The 19358-nt window shown below is 31.5% G+C and overlaps 2 protein-coding genes and 1 long non-coding RNA gene across 3 annotated transcripts; 2 read left to right on the plus strand and 1 right to left on the minus strand.

Annotated features, from left to right (window-relative positions):
- The first annotated feature begins 694 nt into the window (after window positions 1-694).
- LOC102629569 (ethylene-responsive transcription factor WIN1) lies at window positions 695-2101 on the plus strand. The gene is made up of 2 exons (XM_006475780.3): window positions 695-910; window positions 1148-2101. The coding sequence occupies exons 1-2, from the start codon at window positions 828-830 to the stop codon at window positions 1716-1718; spliced, it is 654 nt and encodes a 217-aa protein (XP_006475843.1). The 5' UTR covers window positions 695-827; the 3' UTR covers window positions 1719-2101.
- A 9778-nt stretch (window positions 2102-11879) lies between these two features.
- On the minus strand, window positions 11880-12520 carry LOC127902464 (uncharacterized). Its single transcript, XR_008054753.1, has 2 exons — window positions 12376-12520; window positions 11880-12229 (listed from the first exon to the last, which is right to left on the minus strand). It is a non-coding gene; the product is annotated as an uncharacterized LOC127902464 (long non-coding RNA).
- Window positions 12521-12550: 30 nt separating this feature from the next.
- On the plus strand, window positions 12551-15085 carry LOC102629287 (SPX domain-containing protein 1). The gene is made up of 3 exons (XM_006475779.3): window positions 12551-12853; window positions 13730-13856; window positions 14417-15085. The coding sequence occupies exons 1-3, from the start codon at window positions 12551-12553 to the stop codon at window positions 14860-14862; spliced, it is 876 nt and encodes a 291-aa protein (XP_006475842.2). The 3' UTR covers window positions 14863-15085.
- The last annotated feature ends 4273 nt before the right edge of the window (window positions 15086-19358 follow it).

The raw sequence follows: 19358 nt of genomic DNA on the forward strand, positions 1-19358 counted from the left end.
TACTATTATGTAGCAGAAACTTAGGTACACCATCTGTAGCTTGATTACAATTTCCTACTACGTATTGAATCCTAAATTCATATTTTGATAAAAAAAAAATGTTGCATTTTTTGCTATCATTAGGAGCATGCAAATTAAGAAATCACAATCTCCCTTTATAAAATTGGCACTTTCGTTTTCAGTAGTCGATTTTATTTAATACTAATTGATTTTCTTACTGCCAAATGGCGGCTTTTGCCATAAGCCAAAGACATTACTTATTTCAAGCTTTTTATGTAACTTTCGGCTGTAAATCGTTGAAGTTAGTCTGTGAAAGGTAAAGCCTTAATTCACATTCGCAGTTCAAATAATTAACAAAAATTAAGGAAACCAAGCAAATCGATTAAGTCACCTACTTAATTAGCTAGGTAAATAGTATCGCTAAGTCACGTAGCTAGTGAGATGTCAAGTATCGTTTGCAGTCCCATCAAAGTTAAAGTCACTTTTATATTATGTTCACATGGAATATGGCAAAAATTATTAATAGGCCTAGCGGAGGATGCAAAGGCCAGGGCAAAAGTAGTAAGCAAAAGCAAGCCCCATTCATAAATACGGTAGCTATTGCGTTTTTAAGGAAGGTCATGTCTGATGTAGGTGACATTTTTTATTTTTCATTACAAGTCTCTCTTTGTACGATACATCTAGTTGGCCGACAGTCACAGCTTCTACTGCTGCTGGCCCTTGTCACTCATAGTTCTCTCTCTCTCTCTCTCTCTATATATATATATCTTCATCGATCTGTACATTTTGTGTGTTGGTACTTCGTTTTTCATTCACTCTAATTAAAAATGGTGCAATCAAATAAGAAGTTCAGAGGTGTCAGGCAACGCCACTGGGGCTCCTGGGTGTCTGAGATTCGACATCCTCTTCTGTACGTACTTTATCTTTTATATATATATATATAGGATCAGGCTACGTTGCAACTGTGGTACCATGCCACGGTTGCATCCAGCTATTTGATGCACTTGAATTGGTGGAGTCCACTGGCATCCAACGGCTGGATGCAACTGTGGCACGGTACCACAGTTGCACCACAGGTTTCCCCATATATATATATATATAAATTGCTAGTTCCAATTTTCATTGTGTGATTAATTATTTATTACAGGAAGAGAAGGGTATGGCTAGGCACATTCGAAACAGCTGAGGAGGCGGCACGAGCTTATGATCAAGCTGCAATCTTGATGAGTGGGCGAAATGCGAAAACAAACTTTCCAGTAACACAGAGTTCAAATGGCGACCCTGCTCAGCCTAGTGAAAGCTCCTCATCATCATCACCTACAAACGAGTTATCCCAACTCTTACACGCCAAGCTTCGGAAATGCAGCAAGACACCGTCGCCTTCTATGACTTGTCTGAGGCTCGACACAGAGAATTCTCACATTGGTGTGTGGCAAAAGCGGGCGGGTCAACGTTCGGATTCTAACTGGGTCATGACCGTTCATCTTGGAAACAGAAATAGTGGTGATCATACTAATGTTAATAATAATGCTGATGATGTTTCGGGCAATGCATTGCCTTTGGCTGCTGATTCACAATCTCAAGGACCAGAATTGATGATCAGGACAGAAATGGATGATGAGGAGAGAATCGCCCTGCAAATGATTGAGGAGCTTCTTAATAGAAACTGTCCAAGCCCTTCATACGAGGTTCAAGAAAAAGCCGATGATCATCAGTGATGATGGATTGGTAGCTTCTTTTCTCTTGACTCTAGCTATTGTAATTGGTTTCATAAAAAAGAAATGCATGTGCTCGTATATCCTGGCAAGTGACTTAATTCTGTACTTCAATTTCTTTGTGTTTTTTATTCTGTAAGCTTACGTATACAGGGAGCAATGGATAATGATTGACTTGGGGTGTACGCTTTGAATTGGAATAATAGTATATGCAAAGTTTATAAGGAAATTGTGAATAAGGTTTTTCTTATTGGGCAAAAGTCCATTTTTTGTAATAGCTTTGTACAAGGTGATGGTAATTAGTATACTAGCTGGATGTTCATGTTCTTTCTACGACTGGATACATGGCTGATTGATTTCTCGAATAAGACTTTCCTTTCCCATAATGGACCTTTCTTTCCTTTTTCTATTATATTTTATAAATTCTGAGTATCTTTACCATAATGGACATCCGACTACTTAGTTATTTATATATCAAATTTTTAATTTTGATTTTATTTTATATATGTGTCTTATAGTTGGCTCAGCAAGACGGTTAACTAGAAGTCTAGAACCTCATTTAAGGCTTTTTTTTTCCGTCTTATTTAGAGTCATTTTGATAATACTTTAACTTTTAAAATAATTAATTACTGTTAGCGATACTGTAGAAATAATCAGTTGTAAAAAAAAACTATTAAATGTTTGGTAAAACTTGCTTTTACAAGTACTGTAAATTTTAAAAACAATCGTAGGTTTTGGTAAATCTTACTATTAAACTGTTGTAAAAATATAAATAATTAAATTGGATATTATGTTAGTGATTCTCAAAATTAAATTTTGAAAAACTACTTCTTTCCTGATTTTTAAAACCTGTTGTAGGAATGAACTTGCCAAAAGTTATTTTAAAAAAAATTTACCAAACATCAAAATTAATTTTTAGCCTTTCAAAATTACTTTTTAACTTCACAAAAACAATTCCAAATGGGTTATTAATTTTCCAATTCTTGGTTTTAATGGTCAGCCAGTGTAGTCCTTCCAAGTTCATAATGTCATAAACTAAACTTTGAACTAAAACTTGGTTAGTATTACTTTGAACAATAATAATAATAATAATAACAAAGATGATGATGATGATAAATTGAATCTTAACTTAACATGCTAACTCTAAATGAGGAACAGCCAAAAGAAAAAAAAATTATTTAATCCAGCTATTAATTTATTGAGAATTCATTTTAGAGTAGTGTTAGGTGTAGAGAAAGATGAGAGAAATTTGCCTTCTCTCTCTCTTCCATTTTCTTCTTTATTTCTCTCATCTTTCTCTACACCAAACATTTTCCTTAATTTTATCAAAGTTCTATAGTACATATAATGTAAAATGGGTAAATACTTATTTTAATCCTATATTTTGAGTTAAGTGCATATTTAGTCTTGATATTTAAAAAAAAATACTTCAAGATACCCCTACTATTAAGTTTGGTGCACTTCATGTGATGTGAGTTGCACCTATTTGTTGCCAAAGGAGTGTCTTCCTTATTTGTTGCCAACACAACTGGAAGAAGATCATTGAAGAAAAATCAAGGAACAACAATATCTTAACTCAAACTATGCATGGGAGTCCATAGTTTTCCCTTGCCAGCTTGAAAGAAGATGAGAAGAACCAAAACAAGGACGAATACAAAGACGGACTGATTGTCTCAACTTTTGTTAATCAGTTCGAAGATTAATTGTCAATCAATCCATTAAAATTGATTGAATCTGTCTTTATGTATCAATCAAGCTCTTACTGATTATAATTATAATATTTTCACTTTTATATTTGCAAATCTTTGTGTATATTAAGCATTCTTACTCATGAATCAATAAGAGAGCACGTAAAAGTTCGTAAATCTAATTCATATTCAAAAGTGAGATTTTTCTTTTCCCTTTTAACACAAATGATTGGATTGTCCTGCTAGTCTTACGAATGATACAGCCCGTACCCTATTAACGCCCTATAACTTTAAACTTGTGGAACCCAGCTGATCACTTTAGTTTAGAAAAGTATGCATGCATGTGAATTGATCTTTCAGGTCTTAATATCTATAATAATATTGATAAGTAGTTAGGGTCCAAGCCTCAACTGCCTTTAACAATATCAATAAATTGCCCTTTTGCAGCACACAATACGAATAAGAAGGTAGCACGTGTTTGGCAAATTTACGTGCTTAACGAGGTTGTGAAAATATATGTACTATCTTTACTTCTTCTATTTACTCTTTTTTTTTAACTGTTAGATTCGCTCAGTTTTTATCATCTGTTTCCTTGAATGAAAGAGAACGATGTATATATTGCATCTGATCTCTCTCCACTTAAAAGGAAAAAATAAATAAATAAGTAGCCTGCTCAAAAGTCAAAAGTAAATCCAATGAGAGCCCTAATAACTAATTAATTAATTATATTTGAAGAGAAGGTCTTTGATGCAGGAGCACCCAACACTTTTTCATAATTAAAGTGCACACAAAATTTCGATTAATTAAAAAATAAATAACACACCAAACCCTTTAGTACAAATCATATCAAGTCACATCATTAATAATTTATTATTTTTTATGTCATTAATTAACTTGCATGAATTTACCCATCACTTAATCAACCATCACCAACTTTCCTTTATGCTTGATAAAAGAAGAAAGCTTTTGTCAAGCAAAAAAAAAAAAAAAAAAGAAGAAAGCTTTTATTGGCCAGCCGGATGCCGGCAATTCCTGGAAACAAGGACCAACAAGACGATGAACTTTTGCTTCTCTCATAATCTCCAGGAGTGCAATTCAATTGCTGATCATATATAGGGTATGACCATGCATATGATGTACATTTGAATAGGTGCTGTTAGCTTATCTTATTTATCTTCACCATTCGGATTCTCCCTATTTAAGCCGTCGAAATTGATTTAGAAATAAAAAAAGACAACGCATTAACGTGCATGTAAATTAAGACTTATCCTTCGGCAGTCTCTCAATCAATGATGAATCTAATTAACATGACGAAAGTCCCAAAAATGGGGCTGCGAATTCAGACAGCGGGGTTGGGCCATCATCAATGGCGTACTGTTTTATTGGATTGTGTAAGCTGTCTTTGGACCCTGACTTAGTGACTTCTCACCAATTTCTGTGCCTAGTTTGAAATTGTAATTTAGTAATCGACCTAGTTCATTAGCACCTGTCATTATCATGGAGCCGGTTGTGTCATTGCTTCACAAAAGCACGTTAACGTCATGGACCTGTTTCATGCGTGTTTCTCGGGAAAATGGTATTTTTGTAGGCACCCCATATCAACAGATATAAATGCAGTATAAAAAATGTCTACCTTTTCGACTTGTTTGCAGTTATATATATTTCTTCTGTCAGTCAAAATATATTGTGTTTTTATAAAAAAAAAATCGAAAGAGTTTTATATTTTAATGTGTCGTTTAATGATAAAATTGGAATATAAAGGATAGAACGTCAAGGACTCAAGGTTGTAATGGATTTTTTTAGAAAAAAGAAAAAAAAGAAAAAAAAGGACATAAATTTTAGAGATAAAAATCATTAGAGACATAAGTATCATTCCCCTTGCATTGTACCGTAAGTTACTATTAAGATTTTAATTTCGTCTTGTTTTACTTCTCAAATATAATTCTCCCAAAAGTTTTTTTTTTTAATAACAATGATAGACGTAATAGTAGAGATGTTACTCCAATTATTTTTAGGGTACATGAATCAATAGAGTTATTAAACCATGCTCTAAGCATATGTTTGATTGGAAGAAATAAGAGAAGAGGACCGGAATGGAAAGGAGAGAGTGGGGAGAGAAAATGAGGGGAAAAAATGATCAATCTCATTTTCATTAATTAGCTTTACGTGTAATTCATTTTTTTCCCCTTATTTCTTTGCACTCTTCTCTCTTCTCCTTTCATTTATTCAAACCAAACATACCATAAGATGATTTATCATCTTCATCTTCTCAAAAATCAAGTCATTCATATCTCCTCACGTTATTATTTTAATCATTCATATATATATATATATATATATAATTACACACACCCCAATTTCCAACTTTAGTGATCCAGGTTAACTTGCAATCTGGTGAGGACATGATCCACGTATGTTTAGGTAGCTAGCTTGCTTGCGTCTGGCTTACTAATTAGTAATTTACCAGGTGACATCATTCGGGAAGGTTACATATGACGACTATTTGAGCAGAAATTTGTATATATTTGGACCACAATATAACTAATTATGTAATTAAAATCATGGCCTATGGCATTATTATCAACCCGTATTAAATTGCTGTACAAGTTAGGAGAGCTTATCAATCACTCCTTTGGAACGTGCTTTAGAAAAACAAACTTCTTAATGAAAATGACACCAATTCCTCGCAAGCGTTTTTATGCATGCATGCACGTCTGCTACTATGCTTAGATACACATTTGGTATGCTAGATTGGATTGGATTGAATCGGATTGGATTCGATAAGATAGGATTGGATTGGATAATACTGGATTATAAATAATACTATGTTGTGTTTGATATGCCATGAGATTAGCTAGTAACTAATAATATGTCTTATATATTAATTTATTAAAATCATTGTAGATTTACTTTAAATTGATTTGTAATATAATCTAACTTAAATCAATAATTATTGGTAAATTTATAAAAAAAAATGTAAAATCTTCCCTTAGTTTTTTTTAATATTTAACATGTTATAGTTTTTAATCCCATGAATAGTAGAGGACAAAGTTTTATCTTAGAAAATGTAATCCCAAGGGTCCCCTTGGAATGAAATTTTGTCACTATTAAGATTAAGTGGTGGGCCTATTATTGTTATCCTACCTTTACTTTTTTTACATCAAACATGATATAATGATTATTTTACACTAAAATTATCCAATCTCATGATATATAACTAAAACCAAACGGGCCCTATATGTTAAGTTGTCAAACCATCATAGGGTCATTGATTCCTTGTATAATAATAGCTGTAAGAGTCACGGAAAGCACATTAATAACGATGACAAAAATAAACCCTGCATTCTTTTGCATATATATATATATATATATATATACACACGCGCACGCACACACACACATTGTATGAGCCATGAACGTGCTCATAAACAATGTGACATTTACCATAGAGAAATATAAGTTAGATTTCTATTTAAATTCATTTGTATATATTTTTTAATCAACATTCACACCAGTGCCTTATTTAATTTTTTTTTGTTATTTAAAATTTTCTTTTCTCTTTACAAAAGAATTAATAAATCTCTTATACTTAATTTTGTACTTTTATTTAGCTTAACTGTAATTTTATCCTTCTTTATCTATGTGATCAGGAATTAAATCCTAGATCTCTTATTTTTAACACAAGAGATTTTACCGCTACCATTAAATGGCATCTATAAATATATAATTTACGCTCATCATTTATATTTTAGGAACTTTATTTCGAGAATTTATTTCACTAAATACTAGTGTAGTGATTATTTGTTTTTGTTCACAATTGATCATTTTCAGATCATGATTTTTATTTCTTGCCTTCTCTGCTCCAATTCTTCAAGATAGGGTTTGACTAAGGCAAAAGGTTGGGGTTGAATAATGAATGGTACCATTTTACTTCAAATTCGGCTCCTTCCTGTTATTCTGTTAAGCAGCCTTCTCCATGAATTTTTTCTATGGACACCCACGGTTAGTATACATGGGCCAGGCCTACTACAAATAAACCTAACAATGCTGGGCCAAATTGCACGCGTGAAAAATGTAACGCATTTGTTCGCCCGTAATGCCTCTTGATATTGGTTGTTTCCGCCTTTCCGGGTTTCATTGTGGACAGCAAATCAACATTTCAATATTTTAAGCATAATGGAACGCATATTACAAAGTTTGATTCTTTTTTTTTTTTTCTTTTTTCAATGATTTGACATCACTTAATTATTATAAAAACACGAACAATATGCGACTTCGAGATGAGAGGGGAAAAAAAATAGCGAGAAATGAGCTAGCAAAGATGCCCTATGGACCAAAACTAAGAAAACAAGAAATACTTGGATACAGCAACAATTAAGTTTAATATTATCAAAGCCACCGACAAAACAATTTGTATTGTCTCGACACATCTCACTGTAACTAATTACTTTTTTAAAAAAAAAACAAATCTTGTGATTACAAACTTGCGGGTCAAGAAATAATTTGCTTAAAGTTAGGAATCTCAAAAAAAGAAAGAAGTTAATGGAGGTTAATGCTGACCAGCTACGAGAAAGAAAAAAAAGAAAGAGACTGAAAAAACAACTGATGCGGGAAGACTGAATTCAAAGATTTGTTGAAGAACACGCGCGGGCGGCAAACATTTAATTTTTTAATAGAAGTTAATTAATTAAAGTGAAGTTATTATTATGAGGGCACAAAGGCACAAAATAAAGAATATGCTAATCCTTTCTTTTTCTTCATTTCCGTGCAAAGTCTTTGTCGTATCGATATCTGTGAACAAGTTCCATTTACGTAAACAGATATGTCATTTGTTGAACAGTCAGTCCGAAGTAACAATGCATGGTGGGCAGAAAAGGTTAAAAAAATGAGATGAAGCATATATCGCGCCGTTTCTTTTGAAATTATCCCAGTAATATGTCGAGAATATACCTCTTGAGTGTTGAGAGTATCAGAGTAATGATATTCTCCGTCGATATTCATCTCATCAACTATAATTTTTCAGTTAACTATTTGAGGAGTTATTTTTTTTATTCAAATTATAAATCAATTTAAGAAAGTGAGAGAAATATGAGAGAGAAGAAATTAATCTAGTGAGAAAGCTGAATAAAAAGTTGACAAAAAATATACTTCAGCGAGGATAAAAATTTATTTCCCTCTTGAAGAAATAACATTTTGCGATTTACCCTTACAAAGTTCTCTACTAACCTTAAAAACATAAAAAATATTTAAAAAATACGTACTACAGTGAGGATTAAAATGTCTTTTATCCATATGAAATTCTGAATTTTATCCATCGTGGACGGATAGGATAATTGATCATCTGATACAAAAGGTAGAGAAAACAGAGACAAAACTACAAATAAAAATAAAAATAAAAACAAGGGTGTCCTGTAATTATTTCAGTCATCTCTCTATTAATATATTTTGGATCAAGATCCTCTCCTGATTTGATTTTTATATGAGCAAGTGCTATTAATATTATTGGTGGTTAATAAATAACAAAAAAAATAATTAAATCTTAATCATTCACTAATATTAAAATACAAATGGCACAAGATCTGTAAAAAATCAAAAGTGTTCAGATCAGGAGAGGATCTCAATCCATATATTTTATCCATCTAACAAGATATCAGACTCCAAGCAGTCTAGGAAGTGGCAGCCTACACCACATGTAAATAATGCTATATATGTATGTAGGAACTATTAAACAGTCGCTCATCATCCAGCAAAATTGAGTCTCTCTTTTATTGATGATCTTGTTTGGCTCCAGGATCCTCCCACAAACATTGTCGAACTTTCGTAACTTATGTTTCTTTAGCAAAAGAAAGGGTACTTTCATTAGAAAAAAAAAAAAAAAAGGAAGAAAAAAAGATCGCTGTCTTACAAATTGATCGGAGCTGAAAATAAGGAATGATGGGATAATAATACTCTAAAATGGGAAATCCTTTTAAATAAAAATAAATAAATAAATAAAAGAAGAGTTGGAAAATTGAGGGACCATTTTTTTTCTTTTTTTACCGATGATGCAGAGAGTAGATTCCAGGTTCAGTTTCAAGAATATCCCCCCTCTCAAGGATCCGAATCGTCTATGAAAATGACAAATTTCCCCACCTGAAATTACTAATATAGCCTTCAAGCTCAAACGTTCGTGACTACATGTTACGCGGGGAGAGCCCAGGTCATTGCGGGCTATCATCAGTTCCAAATTTATCCCTTTGATTTGACTTTTCCCCAGTTCTTGCGACGTTGCGCTGTCGTTTTATGACAAGCTGGATGTGAAGATCGAAGGCCCACCACCGCAATCCACCACGCTTGTGGTTTTGATTTTTGAAGGTGACAGAGGCATGGATATTCCGCAAGCCCTTCAGAATTATACCATGCGTCATAAATGCGCAAATCCAAAAGCCAATAATTGCTTGGCTCGGCTTCGTTTCAACACCATCTGTGGCTCTGGCTCCAGGCTGCGGGCCATAGCTTCAGCATATAAACCTCCAATAGACAGCAGTAAAGACAAAAAGAGAAGTTCAATATTACCTATTAAAATTATTGGTTGTTCATTTAAAGTTTATCTTATTATTAAAATTTTAAAATATTATAAAAATTTAAATTTATTTGATTTTACACCCTTAATATATATAATTTATAACAGCCATTCATTATAAAAAATTCATTACCCTTATAAAATAATAAACAAAAGTAAACACAAATTATTTAGATGGCCATTTTGTTAGGGTGAAATTAAAAAAAATTAAATTTATTTGTTAGGATAGAATTTAACAAATTTAAACTTTAGTAAATATTTTTATAACATTATAATTTTTATAACATTTTGTTACGGTGTTATTTTTAGAAGATACTTTTGGGGGCACTATAATAATTTAATACAATTAGTTCACGTTGATGCATAGATACAACAAAAAAAAATTACATTACATTCAAATATTGTTTAAAGAAATCATTTACAATTTAACATGTTATTATCAATAAATATCTATGGCCTTTTCAAACGTCTATATATTAGTGAATACAACAAACCAACCACTAATTGATTTCCACCTCATTCTTCATATATCTGGAAAGGGTCCTGAGTTATGTGCATTATTATGAAAAATTCTTCTTAGAATATTTTGAGATAGATTTGACAGATTTTATTATCGTAATCCTACAATATTAAAAATATTATAAGAAGAAAAAAAAAGGAGAAAATCTTAATCAAAATAAAACTTTAAATGTCTATATTATAGTTAATATACAACTAGGGGTGGGCATGAGTTGGTTTGGGTTGGATTTTAAGTCATCCCAAACCAAACCATAAAAATTTGAATCCAACCCAAACTAACCCAAATATTTTTAACCCAACCCAAACCAAACCATTTGGGTTTGGTTTTGGTTTGGTTTGAATTTTATTATCAAAATAGTTTTTATTTTAATAAAATTTATTATAAGATAAATAATAAAATATTTTACCTATACTTTTTACATTTAATTTTAAAATATTACAAAATGTTTATTTTAAGAAAATGTTCAAAAAATAAATAATTACAAGAAAAAAATTTATTATTAATTTTTTTGCTCATATCAAAACATATATTTCTTGTTTTAATACTTAATTTTTTTATTTAGTTTCTATTCATGTAATTTATTTAATTTATAATAAATGTAAATAAAAGAGTAGTTAAAAATAAGAGTAATATTGTAAACTTATGTTGTCAGGGAGATTTTTGGCCATTTAAAAACAGAAATGGGGTAAATGATATATGTTAATTATTGTAGGGGGGAAAGTGGCAATCCCCTTTAATTTTATTTACATTATGATATTATATAGTGTGTATGCTTTATGTTCTAATTTCATTATATGATAAGCAAAGTTTTGTACAGGGCCTAGTATGAGCATTACATTCAATTATTGACCAAAAATTAGCCGCCATCTAGCATATCAGACGCAGTCCAAGCCGAGTTATTATTGATCACTAGTAGAGTCTCCTACTCTTTCTATGATGATCCTTCCATGTGAAAGGAATTATTTTTGTAAATAAGAAAAAAAATTATGTTATTTACAATAATATTTATTCAATTTAATTTTTTTTTACTATTATTTTCATTTTTTAACTGTTGATAATTGATCACGCCGTAAAAAATTTAATGGTGGCCTTTCACTTATTTGTGTTCATTTATTTTGTTTTCATTTATTTCATTTGAAAAATTTGAGTGTTGGGGTTTTGTCCATGACCCATGGGTAAACCATACCCAACCCATAATGAAATGATTTTCTATATAAAACCCACATCTAACACATTTTCATGATTTACTCAACCGAAACTATTTAATTTGATTTGGGTTTGGGTAAACCCATGGGTTATGGGTTTATACCCACTCCTATATACAACAATATAAATAAATCTCTCACTTATTTGGTTGCAACTAAATTCCTTATTAAGTGAAATCGAAAAGAATATACTAAATTTACTAAATAAATTTTAAATTACCAACTTGGTGAAATAATATTGCCAGCTAGCGTACAAGTTACAACCAGATTCTCCGTGTTCAGTCACCTTCACTATGTGTCTAAAGTCATATTGGTGGTTGTGTAGTTAAGTTAGTTGTCGTTCTAACTGCATATGACATGGGAGTTGAAACCATACTCAGTGAAGCCAAGTCATTTATCATGCATCACAGTGCCGTGAGATTAGCATCTAGCTATAGCTATTTTGCACTTACTTGAAACTAAATAATTATTTGGCTCATCTCATGCGCCATCTTCCCGCGGTTATAGACAAGACGAACGAAATAGACACTCTCGAGCCGCTACAAAAGTGAGAAATTTGCCACGTGTCAAATTAAAAAAGGGCAGAAGAGAGATATTTAAAAAGATAAAATAAAATAAAATAAACAAAAGCCGCAATAAAATATAATATCTAATCTCTCAAAATGGAATAAAACCAGAGATATACCCTTTCTAAACAAACGGATATTCCAGAACTGACCTCCCGAATATTCTTCTCTTACCGTTATATCTCCCCCGCCCACCCTTTTCTCTGCCTCCTTCTCCTGCTTCGACACATTTTCTTCTTTTAGCCCCTTTACTTTCCTTCTTAATTTCTCACCAAGCAAACAAGCCCAAAAGCCATGAAATTTGGCAAGAGCTTGAGCAACCAGATCGAGGAGACCTTGCCTGAATGGCGGGACAAGTTCCTCTCCTACAAGGACCTCAAGAAGAGGCTGAAGCTCGTGGAGCCTTACAAAGGCGGTGATAGGCCTAGTAAACGGCCCAGATTTGACGAATCTGCGGTCGCCGGAGAAGACGTCAAGGCCACTGATGGTTATATGTCCAGGGAGGAGATCGATTTCATTAGTTTGTTGGAGGACGAAATGGATAAATTCAACTCATTCTTCGTTGAGAAGGAGGAAGAATACATCATCAGGTTAAAGGTAATTCATTAATTTTTATTTGTTACTTTCTTTGTCTGTTCACTGCTTGGTTGCCAAGAAAAAAAAGATCAGGACTTTATTGTAATTTTATCAAATGAGGATAAGAAGAGTAACAAGAAGATGACCGTTTTAGATATATGCTATTCTGATGTACATGTATCTAGTCTAGTCATCTAGATGCTTGAGATATGGGCCGTTGGCAGTCATTGCCGTTACTTTTGTCAACTAGCTATTTTAATATGCCAGCTGTTGTGAGATTATGGAATATTCCATGGAATTTACTGCGAATATTGCGCTAGGTGTCCTGCTTTTTCTTTGTCAGAAAGCGTACTGCATTTGTATGGCTAATAGATGGTTCGTGTGACTTCCACTTATGTTGCTACTATGCTGCCGAAACCTCAATATATACGAACAAGGGTAAATTTTGAATTATTCTGTTCGGGAACAGATTATTTTCAAATTACTTCTTTTATTTTCGAAGAAAAACTCTTAAGAATTAACCCATACAACAATTCCTGTGTATGGCTTAACTCGGGGACTAAAAAAATGTTAAAAGACCTTTGACAAAAAAATACTTATGACGACCATAGGATAGTAGAAGTGGAACCGAGTTATCATGTCACGTAAGAAAACTTATAATCTTGGTGCAAGTTTCTAATGGTTTGATACAACAATTTTGGATTGTAAATTAGGTTTTGAGATTGGAGATTTATATTCCAAATTATATATAAGGAACCAAGTTTTGCTGGCCATTCGTGTTATATGTGCAATTAACTGGACAAAAATTGACTAGGCGTTAGCTTGGAGTTGGTTTGCTTTTAGACATAGCCGAATTGATGTTGACGATTTACTGGTATCTCTTTGATTGGAGTGCAGGAACTACAGGATAGGGTAGCAAATGCAAATGATTCAAACGAAGAGCTAATAAAAATCAGGAAGGAGATTGTTGACTTACACGGCGAGATGGTTTTGTTGGAAAATTACAGTGCTCTGAACTATACAGGTACTTCAAATTTTTTCGTATGTGATTTTGTCAAGTTGATTTAACTGTTGTACTGTATTTCTTTTACTCTGTTTGTATTTGCAACTTTTCAGGGTTATCATATACCAGAGATTATAAAATGAAGAGGAAAGTGATTTGTATATTTGACTTGTAGTTGAAATAGTAGTCTACTAATAGCTGGCATGAGAGCTTATGACACCCAAGTAAAGAGGAAAGCTGTAGCAACATGTATTTTTTGTGGAGCTGATATGCTTGCTGAAATACCTTGGCCATTAGTTAAAGGACAAAATATGGAAACTAAGACTGATTTTAATCTAAACACCCAGCATCACATGTTAACCTAGAAAAATTTAACTGTGCCTGTGGACCTTTGTTTGTGTTCCTGTGAGCTGTTTCCAGATACATAGAGAGTGAGCAAAATGAGTGTCTTTTTTAAGGGAATAATAGGTTTAGAATTTGTGAGTTTGTGATACTCAATACCTATGAACTGACACTTACAATGTGTACGAGTAGTTAGTTACTCACCTCTTTCTGTGACTAACATGGTATGCTATTAGCAGGATTGGTGAAGATACTCAAGAAGTATGACAAAAGAACTGGTGCTTTGATCCGTTTGCCTTTTATACAGAGGGTCTTACAGCAGCCCTTCTTTACTACCGACTTGATTTACAGGCTCGTAAAGCAATGTGAAAAGATGTTGGATGGCCTCTTCCCAAAGAGTGAAAAGCCAGCTTCAACTGAGGCAGCCCAAGAAGGTTCTGAGCCCACAACGTCAACAACCACAAAAGAAACTAGTGGTGATATTCTCCAAATGCCCAAGGAACTTGCAGAGATTGAGTATATGGAGAGCTTATACATGAAGAGCACTATATCAGCATTGCGAGCTTTGAAGGAAATTCGAAGTGGAAGCTCAACAGTTAGTGTTTTCTCATTGCCGCCACTGCAAATAAGTGGTTTGGATGATTCGTGGAAGAATATTCCGGTTCTCGAACAAGTGGCCAAATAGTTGAGGACTCCATGAAGGGAAACAGCACGAGAATGCCTCTGGTTTTTTTTTTTTTAATTTTACATTTTATACATCTATCATCTATATGCTGGTCTTTTAAGAAGTACTAACACAGGTGTAAAATGCTAAAGTTAGGCTGGAACGAAGTAATATGATATATACATAACTTTTGTTTATTAAGAATGTTTGTTATTTGGAGAAATATTACTCTGCTTTTCGACAAGAGGGTTTTTTGTTTGGCAGCTGTTAATTTATATGTAAATTAGAAAATATCACCGTGCTTTGCGCAGCTTTAAAAAAAGAATTTAGTATTATATTTTTTATTTTTATTTTGTATTTGATGAAACTGATAAAAAATATAAATTAATTTTTTTTAAAGATGACTTAGCCTTATAGAACTAATGTTATTTATAAAAATTAATTATTTTTTGTTAATTTTAAAAATATATAATAATATGTATAGTTAATTGTACACAATTTTTTCATCAATAAAAATTATGTTCACACTAATTAATTCTCTATTTTTTTAAATATTAATAGACTCACACGTCCTACAAAACTTAACTCTATTTATCCAACTATCTTTATCATTGTTCAACTCACGAAGAAAATAGTATTCTATGAAGCACATAATACTAAAAATTCAAATAAGTCAAAAAATAAAAACACAAGAACATTTCTAAAGAGGATACTTAATACTTAATGTTTATAGAGTTTGAAGAAACCAAAAGACACTAAACAAAAGGTTGCATAATTAAATGTGAGATTATGACATTAAAATTAGGTCCTAATAGCATTGGTGAGGGAAGATGAAAGAACATTCTTTTCTATATTAATTAGTTGATATATTTTAAACCACTAAAGTTTAGTTGTTTGCTTAATAAAATAAATGAATGTTTCAAATTTTATAATTAATTATTATTAATGGTTACATGTTGTTGAATTTAAATAGAAAGAGGAAGAAACATGTAATCTTTTGTAATCTAATAATTATTTTCCATTTATTTTCTATTTTTAATATTTTGTAATGTAATTATTTTTTAGTCTCAACCAATATATTAGATAATAGAGAATATAAAAAGATGAGAAATAATAATGCCATAAATCTTAACTACTTAATATTTATATAGTTTGAAGAAGCCAAAAGATACTAAACAAAAGGTTGCATAATTAAATATGAGATTATGACATTAAAATTAGGCCTTAATAGCATTGTTGAGGGAAGATGAAGAAACCTTCATTCCTATATTAATTAATTGATGTATTTAAGCCACTAAAGTTTAATTATTGGCATAATAAAATAAATGAATGTTTCAAGACTTATAATTAATTATTATTGATGATTACATATTACTGAATTTAAATGAAAGATGAAGAGACATGTAATCTTTTGTAATATAATAATAATTTTTTATTTTTAATATTTTATAATGTAATTATTTTTTTAATCTCAACCAATTTATTAAATAATAGAGAATACAAAAAGATGAGAAATGGTGATGTTACATCACCTCCTCTAGTCCCAACTTTACATATATACTAGAAAATAGAACCACGTTTCACGTGGCTTTGAAAAAAGAATTCAGTATTATCTTTTTTTTTTTTACTTTACACTTGATAAAACTGATAAAAAATATGAATTGATTTTTTTTTAAGATGAGGCAGCTTTATAAAAAACAAAAAACGCTATTAGCCAGCAATACAAATAAAGAAGCAGCGCAAGATAAAGAATAAAATTAGAGAATATATTATAGAGTGATTTTATTCATTCCAATTGTGTGTGTACAAAACAAAAAGATGAGTTCTCCTTTTATAGTTACATAATCACTCTATGAAATTAATGAAAAATTATGGATCGTAATTTCTTGTGAGATAGTGGGAGTTATAGGGAAGCTAAATGTTACTAATGAGAGATAGTGAGGAGACTAAGAGATATATGTTATGAACATCTACATTTATTTTAATAAATTCATCACTCCCCCTTGGATGTTCATTACAAAGGATATGCCTCATTAAAATCTTTACATAATTGTTATTGTGTAATAACAATCAAATTAATCATAAGAAGATGAAAAGCCAAATCTAAAAGAAAATTTCTCTATTTATTAGATAATAGAGAATATACAAAGATGAGAAATGGTGATGCCACATCACCTCCTCAAGTCTCAGCTTTATATATATACTAGAAAATAGAACCGCGCTTCACGCGGCTTTGAAAAAAGAATTTAGTATTATCTTTTTTTCTTACTTTATACTTGATAAAACTGATAAAAAATATGAATTGATTTTTTTTTTAAGATGAGGCAGCCTTATAAAAAACAAAAAAAACTATTAGCCAGCAATACAAATAAAGAAGTAAGATAAATAATAAAATGAAAGAATATATTATAGAGTGATTTTATTCATTCTAATTGTGTGTGTACAAAACAAAAAGATGAGCTCTTCTTTTATAGTTACATAATCACTCTATGAAATTAATGAAAAATTATGGATCATAATTTCTTGTGAGATAGTGAGAGTTATAGAGAAGCTAAAAGTTGTTAATGAGAGATAGTGGGGAGACTAAGAGATATATGTTATGAACATCTATATTTATTTTAATAAATGTATAACATTCCCCCTTGAATGTTCATTACAAAGAATATGCCTCATTGAAACCTTTACATAATTGTTATTGTATAATAACAATTAAATTAATTATGAGAAGATAAAAAACTAAATCTAAAAGAAAATTTCTCTATTTATTAGATAACAAAAAATATAAAAAGATGAGAAATAGTGATGCCACATCACCTCTTGTAGTCCCAGCTTTATATATATATATAAAAGCTATTAGCCAACAACAAAAATAAAGAAGAAACGCAAAATAAATAATAAAATGAGAGAATATATTATAGAGTAATGTTGTTCATTCCAATTGTGTGTGTACAAAACAAAAAGATGAGCTCTCCTTTTATAGTTACATAATCACTCGATGAAATTAATAAAAAATTATGGATCATAATTCCTTGTGAGATAGTGGGAATTATAGGGAAGTTAAATGTTGCTAATGGGAGATAGTGGGGAGACTAAGAGATATATGTTATGAACATCTACATCTATTTTAATAAATTTATAACACTCTACCTTGGATGTTCATTACAAAGAATATGCTTCATTAAAACCTTTATATAATTGTTATTGTATGAGAAGATGAAAAGCTAAATCTAAAAGAAAATTTCTCTATTTATTAGATGATAGAGAATATATAAAGATGAGAAATGATGATGCTACATCACCTCTTCAAATCCCAACTTTATATATATATATATATAGAGAGAGAGAGATATATATATAAATTACTTACAATGATAATAACAGTGGTATGTGAAAAACTGAAATTGAGATATTTTGATTACGATACTACTCATTGGCGGACAAGCAATGGTGCGCGTATCGGTCTCCAACCAAGAGACTACACCTGTGTCATTCAGTTGCAGTATCCCCAAATGGGCCTACGTCATACCGATGGGCCCATTTGTAATCCTTTGTAATTCGAATACAACTCCTTTGCTTTCTACAAAGATAAAAGCCGGCTGTACGTAATATACATTTGGGCTCGAAATGGCCGATCCAGATTATCATGTTTGCAAGTTGGATGTGCAATGTTTCTGTGGCTGAGGCTATTAACACCCCTCTGATCGCCCGATAAACCCCACTTTACGTTTACAAATTTAACCTTGAATTTTGTTCACATCCTAGTATCATCGTTCTTCATTTTCGTTGTGAAGGAACATGAAAGCTATTGTAGAATGTAGATGCGTTCTGTTCATACGCCGAGACTTCAGAAGATTTTCAATTATTAAGATTGACATTAAATGAGATATGAAAGAACCTTTATTTAAATTTAGATGATAAGTTAAATAAAAAACGAAATAGTTATAGAGAGAATGTAGCAATGAAAGAGATAGGCACCATTACAAAATCCTTTAAAGAATTGTTTAACCCGAAGATAAAAAAGATTTTGAGAGAAATTTTCAATGGAATATTTCTTAAGGCAAACAATACTACCATTCATATGTTTCATAGTATTTAAACATTATATCACTTATGGATACCCTAATTTGAAGAATGTTAGGGAGCTCATTTACATGGGAGGATACACTTACTTCTTTCTCACTTTTGCCCGTAGGGGGAATTAAAGAGAAAATGAAATGCACCCTATTTACTTCTCTTAAAAGTATATCTTTACTAATGCAAGTTTGGTTTTGTTTGCTTGTCAACTTTCCTGACCATGTTAGCCACCTACGGACTGTTTTTAAGAAAGAATAACCTCTATGTAAAGATAAAGAAAGAGAAATCATCATTTGAACAGATAAAGATCCTATTTCTAGGTATTGGGTGGCCATAGAGCCATCGAAGTGTTGCAAGCACCTACTAAAGTGAGTGAGCTAAGATCATTTGCCCGTTTAAGGAAGAAAAAAGATAAGGATTGATCATTGATCTTTAAATAGGAA

Source organism: Citrus sinensis, chromosome 1 (genome assembly GCF_022201045.2).
Source record: "Citrus sinensis cultivar Valencia sweet orange chromosome 1, DVS_A1.0, whole genome shotgun sequence".
Classification (NCBI taxonomy): domain Eukaryota; kingdom Viridiplantae; phylum Streptophyta; class Magnoliopsida; order Sapindales; family Rutaceae; genus Citrus; species Citrus sinensis.

Excerpts from the sequence above, each read along its gene's own strand:
- LOC102629287 (XM_006475779.3), top strand. The coding sequence starts at position 12,551 with ATGAAATTTGGCAAGAGCTTGAGCAACCAGATCGAGGAGACCTTGCCT. Across the intron at positions 12,854-13,729 it reads AATACATCATCAGGTTAAAG|GAACTACAGGATAGGGTAGC; the intron begins GTAATTCATTAA and ends ATTGGAGTGCAG. Across the intron at positions 13,857-14,416 it reads CAGTGCTCTGAACTATACAG|GATTGGTGAAGATACTCAAG; the intron begins GTACTTCAAATT and ends TGCTATTAGCAG.
- LOC102629569 (XM_006475780.3), top strand. The coding sequence starts at position 828 with ATGGTGCAATCAAATAAGAAGTTCAGAGGTGTCAGGCAACGCCACTGG. Across the intron at positions 911-1,147 it reads GAGATTCGACATCCTCTTCT|GAAGAGAAGGGTATGGCTAG; the intron begins GTACGTACTTTA and ends TATTTATTACAG.